The 7,514-nt window shown below is 34.5% G+C and overlaps 1 protein-coding gene across 1 annotated transcript; it reads right to left on the bottom strand.

Annotated features, from left to right (window-relative positions):
* Positions 1-2,999: 2,999 nt before the first annotated feature.
* LOC101703212 (olfactory receptor 5P76-like) lies at positions 3,000-3,971 on the bottom strand. The gene has a single exon (XM_004863516.2). The coding sequence runs from the start codon at positions 3,969-3,971 to the stop codon at positions 3,000-3,002; it is 972 nt and encodes a 323-aa protein (XP_004863573.2).
* Positions 3,972-7,514: the final 3,543 nt, after the last annotated feature.

The following is a 7,514-nucleotide window of genomic DNA, read 5'->3' as shown; positions in this document are numbered from 1 at the left end:
TTTCATTTTTAAAAGGTGCTTTACAATTTTTAGTATATATATTTTGTGTTTTTTATGTTAAATTTATTCCTAGGTGTTTATTTTTTATTCTATAGTGCATTTTTCCTTAATTTCATTTTTACATTTCTCATTGCTAGTATATTTTTAAAAAGAAAAATTTTCTTATTATATTTTATATTATATTGTGATATTTTAAACTCATATCTTCCTATTATTTCTCTAGTTTCTTTCTTAACAGTTTTATTACTGCTGTATAGAATATTTATTGATTTTTTTATGTTGACATTCTATCTTGCCACTTTATCATATCTAAAATTCTAGTGAAGTGATTAGGATCTTGTAGGTCAAGGATAAAATAATCAGAAAATAATATTAGTTTGATTTCTTCCTTCTCTGTTAGTATTTAGTTTATTTCTTTTTCTTGATTTATTGGTCGGGATATAATTTCAAGTAATGTATTACACGGAAGTCATGAGGATGGGTAGTCTTGTGTCATTCCTGATTTCAGAGGAAACACTTTCAGTTTTTCCCCATTAGGAATGATGTTGATGATATTTTGAATGAAATTGCACTACATCTATATATGATTTCTCATGAAAAAGGATGAAGTTATTTTAATAGCTCATCATTCCACCCCTCCACAGACAGTGTATGCCTAAAAAGAAGTGAAACTATTAAAAAAGTATTTGTGACCTTGATCTTTTGCTTACCCTGTGTGCCTGTGTTATGTATTCTCCTCTGAAAGTAAGAATTCAAAGCCAGCAGTCTCTATAGTCAAACAAGAGCAAAATTTTCATTCAACCATCCATTATTTATTGAATTGTTTCACTCATTCATATGAAATAGGTATTGAAACTTACTATACTCCAGAATCATAAGAATTAGAGAGTAGGGAAATATGAAGTTATTTGGATATCTATATGAAGCTTCCAGAATTGTACAAAAATAAACCCTAGATATGTAACTACCAAAACATTATGTATGTTGAAGAAAATACAGTTCTACGCCTGCCTCGAAAGCACAAGGTCCTGAGTTAGATCCCCGGTACCAAAAAAAAAAAAGTCTTCCTAGAAGTGGTCACACTACACATAGGTCCGTGCCTATGGCATACATGGGGTTGCCGAGGGGAAGGGAGAAATGTATTGAAGGTCGAGGTAGCTGCATGTGAGAGGGTCTTGAGGCAACAAAGAATGTGGATATGGTTAAGGATTTTTTTAAAAATCAATTTTTTTTTTGGTATCAGGGATTGAACTTGGGTCCTGGCACTTGTGAGGCAGGTGCCAGAATCACTGAGCTAGAACCCCGGACCTAAAAATCAAATTATTTATTCTTAACAGTGTGTATGCTCAGAGACCAAGAAAAAGAAATCACGAGAAGTAGAAAGAAAACAAAGGCCATGTTCAGAACCTTCTAAGACATGTTAAAAATTGTTACCTTTATTCTAATATGTTTGGAAGATTTAATGAAGGAAATATCTTTTATATATTTTTTGCCAGGGTTGTCATACGAAGAATAAATTGGAAGAGAAATAGGCAGAAGAATAAATTTGATTATAGGTTGTGTTTGTCTGTCTTATCTAAGGAAATAGAACCAATACAATATGCATTTATGTAGAAAAAAAAAACACATGTTCAATACCTGTGTCTCTCTAAAAATGTACATAATCTATCTGTCTGTCTGTCTATCTATCACCTATTCAAAATGAATAGGGTGATTTTGAAGGATTTGTCTTACACAATACTTGTGGGAGACAAGTCCAAAATCCACAGGGCACATGAACAGATGGAAAATACTGGCAAGGGTTGATGTTGCAGTCTGGAGTCTGAAGCTAGTCTGGAAGCAGAATTCATTCCTCTTCAAGGGACCTGAAACTTGTAAGACCTTCAGTTGATTGGTTAAGGACTATCTACATTATGGAAGAAAATTTGTTTCATTCAGTGTCTATTCATTTGAAAGGTGATCAATCTTTTAAAACTCCCTTCAAAGCAGCATCTAGATTGAGGCTGAATCAAACACTTTGGTGTTAATCCCTAGGCAGGTTGATATGTAAAATTAAACAACACAGGGGTAATATTGTGAACTAAATGTAAGAAAGAATTGCTTGAAGTAGAAGTGCTAACAATGAAGGTTGGAGAAGTAGCACATAAATATTGGATTCAGAAAACACGAGACTGTGTGATTGTTGGTAGGAGTGTAGAGGGAGAAGAGAAAGAAATTACTCTTAGGTTTTTGAATCAATATGATGATTGACGATGCCGCTTTTCTGGAGAGAAATAATTTGAAGAGTGAAGAGAGAGAAGAAAGAAAAAATGAAGTAGGTGTCAGCAAATAAAGACAACTTAAGATACTCAGGGGTGAAGCAGCCTACCTTCTCTGAGCTTGCTTAGCATGATGTCATTCTGACCACAAGTCAGTCAGTCCAGGAATTTGCCCCATTCATTCCCTGAGTAGTTGAGGAACCCTGCTCATTCCTAGAAAGGAAGTCACCACCTTAGACCTGACAGGAAACTGCAGCTCAGCAAAGGGTACCTCATTCTACTCTTTCTGGAGGCCTCAAGAGTGGAATCACAGGTGAAGAAAATAGACCACAATTTTATGGGTTCATAAACCCATAACAAGAGGTAACTCAAGAAATCTATCTCCATTAATTTCACTGCCTGTTCTTTGTCATTTACTCTCAGAACATAATCATATAATTATCATGTAATTATAAGACAAGCTGCTATTAAAATGGACATTATCTTTATGATTTACAAGTATAGTAACCTCAACTTACAGTAGATAACAACTGTAATGTAGTAATGTTCTGAATGTAACATATTTCACATGATTTTATTAAATTTATTATGAACCTTTGACTCGCTATCTTTTCTGAAAACCCACCTCCAAAAATTACTAAAATAATCCACACTGGCTAATCATAATAAACACACAGATATTTCAACCAAAGACACTCGGTTTTCTTTTTATTGTTGTATCTATGGGATAGACTTACTATATCAAGTCCTACAAAATAACAGATGTCTCAAAGAAAATATTTTCCTACCAAGCTCTCTCTTCAAAGCTTCTTTAATTTCCTTGTTCCTGAGACTGTAGATGAGGGGGTTCAGCATAGGGATCACCACCATGTAGAACACAGACACCACCTTGTTCTGGTCAGTGGAGTAGCTGGACTTGGGCATCACATAAATGAAGATAATGGTCCCATAGAACAGAGTGACTGCAGTGAGGTGGGAGGTGCAGGTGGAGAAGGCTTTGTGGCATCCCTCAGTGGAGCGCATCTTCAGGATGGTGATGAGGATGTAGATATAGGAAACAGCTATGACAAACAGTGTGACCATGATGATGGAGCCAGCTGAAAATGAGGGAACAACTGCAGTGACACTGACATCAGAACAGGAGAGCTCTACTAAAGGAGCAAAATCACAGAAAAAATGATTGACTGCATTTGGTCCACAGAAGAATAAAGAATAGAAGGAAAGAGTAAAGGAAGAAGCATCAAGAAAACCACCTATGTAAGTCACTACAAGCAACCAGACACAGACTTGTGTGGACATTTTGGTTGAGTAAAGCAGTGGTTTGCAGATAGCCACAAAGCGATCATATGCCATGGCAGCCAGAAGGAAGCACTCAGATGTCCCAAAGAACACAGCTGAGCCAAGCTGGATGCCACATCCAAGGTAGGAGATTGTGTTTGTCTCCACCAGGAAGTTCACAAGCATTTTAGGTGTGACAGATGATGAATAGCCTATATCAGCAAAAGCCAAATGGCTCAGAAAAAGGTACATGGGATGGTGAAGCTTAGAAGAGAGTCTGACGAGAATGATTGTGCTGAGATTACCAGATATGGTCACCAGGTAGATGCACAGGATGACCATAAAGAGGATGACTTGAAAGACGGGATCATCTGTCAAGCCCAATAAAATGAACTCTGTCACTGCAGTGTGGTTCCCATCCATCAGTGAATCCATGAGACAGTGTAGCTGCTGCCAAAACAAACTTGTGATACAAACATTACAGAAAAAACTTTGCAAGTATGATGGCTTCATTTTCATTAAAATATACATGGAGGTTATTATAAAGAAGTGTGTCACTCATGCAAAATTTGTACCAAGGGTTGTATTATATGTTCTACTTCCCAAAGTCTATAAATTTGTGTGTAATGAGTACTTCCATATTTTAAAATTTTTGGTTTTAGTAGAATCATCATGCATAACTTTTTTTCATATCAAATTCAAGGTACTTTTACTTTAATTTACATGCCCAGTCCTTTTTTTTAATTTTTGAGACAAGGTTCAGTCTCAAGGGACTGAACTCGTGATCGTAAGTCTCTGCCTCCCTCGGTGCTGGGATTACAGGTGTACACGACCACTCCCAGCTCACAGTGTGGATCTTTATATTAAGTGTGCCAAAGTGCTTTTAATGCTGAAGATTTTTAAATGTGAGACATGAGCATAACAAAACAGAACTGTAACGATAGCAGAATGGATTAAAATGTATAGCCATAGTATTGTATGATTGACTATTGAATAGCCACTCATATAATAGCTAATAGTTATCGAGTAGTAACTAAATTATGACCACAGAATTACACATTCTATATATATATATAGTTTCATTTTATTTTTTACTAAATAGCATTAAGTTCTTTATTATTCCAATTTATTGATGAGGAAACAGTTTGAAAATGGTAGGTAACTGTCCTAAGATTGCATAGGAAGTAATGAATAAGTATCTAGTCAGATTTACTTCAGTTCATTCCTTTAGTTACTATTCTCTAAATTAAATTAAATAAAGATGATACTGAAGTTGAATACACTTATGAATGGGAAGATAACAGGTAAAAGCTTTCAGTTTTCTCTCAAGTACCTATAAAAGCCAGTGCCTAGTTAATTACATGGTTTACAGTATCGCAGTTAAACACCACCACTTTTTTTAAAAGGAGAAATACAAGTTTCTTGTTAGAACAAGGATAAACAAGAAATAAATTTAAAAGTAAGGTTAGGAATAAAGTTCTTTGTTGTAAATTTATTCAATATTTTAATGTTCTCGATTAAAATATTGCTTTACCAAATAGTTTGAAATATCGATTCAAATATTATATGAATATTCTTAACAAAATTAAAGTATGTTTATTCAAACACATCAAACCATTTCTTAAAGTAACAATGTTTTCTCCTGGAATAAGATAATACTGCCTTCAACATATCTCACAGTTGCATAAAGTTTCAGGCTGACACGTTAATACATTTACCAAGACTCACCTACCTAGGGACAAGATTCACTTTTGTCTCCCAAGACTTTTGGTTTTACATATATCTTTTATCCAAAGTTTCTAGTGCCTCTGATACTAGAGCATTCAGACCAATAATCTCAGCTGGGTTTTTGTTTTGTTTTGTTTTTTTTTTGGTGGTACTGGGATCAAACTTGGGACCTTGCACTTGCAAGGCAGGTGGCAGAAATACTGAGCTAAATTCCCGGCCACTCACCTGGTCTTTTTACCTTTTTACACAATATTTACTGGCAGCAATTCCTCAACTCTATTGAGCTTATTGGTATTGTGGCTACATGGTAAGTTGAGGAACTGTTACCATGAGGGCTTCTGGTGTTATGGATGGGTAAATGTGGAATATTATTAATGGACGTATGTCTGTTTATGCACAGTAACTTAGTTGTGGAAACTTAAATTAATTTAGCTAAAGTTATTACCTGCTGACTGCTGGATTATATCTGCCTGATTTCTAAGCTGCAGCTTGTAAATACAGATACAACTTCAAAAAATAAAGTCTTCTCAAACAGTAAAGGGAAATGAAGAAACCAGATTCATTCATGAAAGCCAAAATCTTACCTCTTAAAATAAGAAATGTACTGCTCTTATTATTATACAGCTGCTATGTTATCTTTTCCATTGTTTGCCTTTGGGTATACATCTCTGAAGATTCTAGAGATTCAAATGTGAATTCAAATACACCAGGGACCATTACCATATTCTTCAGTGAACACTGAGTCTTGTATTTCCCACAAATTCAACTCATCTTCAAGGATTCTGTCAATTCTCAAGTGACCTTTTCAGAGTTTTTATGTAAGAATTGGTGTACTTTTATTTTATAAATTATTGATCATATAATGTGATAAATTATCTCATGGACAAATAATAATTGGACATTTAACTTTGATATTTTAGTTTAAAGAATACTACACTATAATACAAAATAGTAACATTAGCTTTACTCATTCAATAACTTTTCATATTTTTAAGTATTATGTGATATATGTAAAGTGATAAATGTAAAACAGTCTATTAATAAGTACCTTGAAAATTATGGGGAGGGATGACATGTAAAGTTCAATTTTAAATAACACTTTTTATTTATAGTTTGGGTTTTTTATATAAGAGAAACCATGTGAAATTTAAACTTGCATGTCTGATTTATTTCACTTAACATAATATCTTGGTGTGCATCCACTTATCTACAAATGCCTCAAGTTTATCCTTCTTTATTGCAGAGTAGTTCTCTATTGTGTGTAAATGCCACTTTTTTATCCATTCATCTGATAATGGACATATAGGCTGTTTCCAAGCAAAATAATGGGTAGATACTAGGAAGTTGGTGAAATCTTTTTCAAATGGAAGGAGAATAAGAGATGAAGGAGAGAAGGGAAGGAAGAGGGAAAGGATTTAAGAACAAGAGAGAAAATCAAAGAAGAAACAGGAAATAATGCTTTTTCAAATGGGCAGGGGATCCAGAGTAGGAGAAACTAGGGACAGACAGGAGCAGAAGGGGACAAAGAAAGGATTAAGATGTATTAGGCACATTTATCATCTCGCCACAATAAATGAAATCATTATGTATTGCAAACATGTACTAATGAAAAGGGGAAGACACCCAAAATTTGAAAAAATATTTAAATAACACATTTAAAATACACACTTAATTTTTATAGTAAACTTAAAAATATTTTTCAAGTTATACAGTATAGAGGTAACCGTAAAGTAAAAAGAACATGGATGACTTCAGTATACTAGTCTCTTTTAGTACATCCTCAAAGGGATGACTGCTGGTTAATGGTTTATATGACCCAATGGAAGATGGTGGAAATGTCAACCTTTAACCTGAAGACTCAATATAACTCTCTTGCTAATCCTAATTTTAGAAATCCCTACCTCAAACTCCTGGTGCCCTCTTGATGGAAGTTGTTGACCCCTGAGAATACTAACCTACTTTTGTTTGAGCTTACTCTGGCATGCACTGTGCTGAATGCTTTGCACAGATTGTCTCATTAATCCTCACAATGATTTCCATTATCCTATTTTACAGATGGTGGAGCTGAGGCTTAGTTTAATGTATTTGCCCAAATATACTCAACTGGTAAAATGAAATCCAGGTTTAAAATTCAAGTCAGATTGAATGTTAGAATGTATAATACTGAACAATAACTGCCACCTAGATTTAAGTGCCTTGTATGGCCACTGGTTCCCAGCTAAGCCCTAGTTTATGGTTGTAGGGAACAGG

This window comes from Heterocephalus glaber, unplaced genomic scaffold (genome assembly GCF_053883595.1).
Source record: "Heterocephalus glaber isolate CG9 unplaced genomic scaffold, H.glaber_assembly_v1.0 deba00001428, whole genome shotgun sequence".
NCBI lineage: Eukaryota > Metazoa > Chordata > Mammalia > Rodentia > Bathyergidae > Heterocephalus > Heterocephalus glaber.
This window is presented reverse-complemented; position numbering and strand designations above follow the sequence as displayed.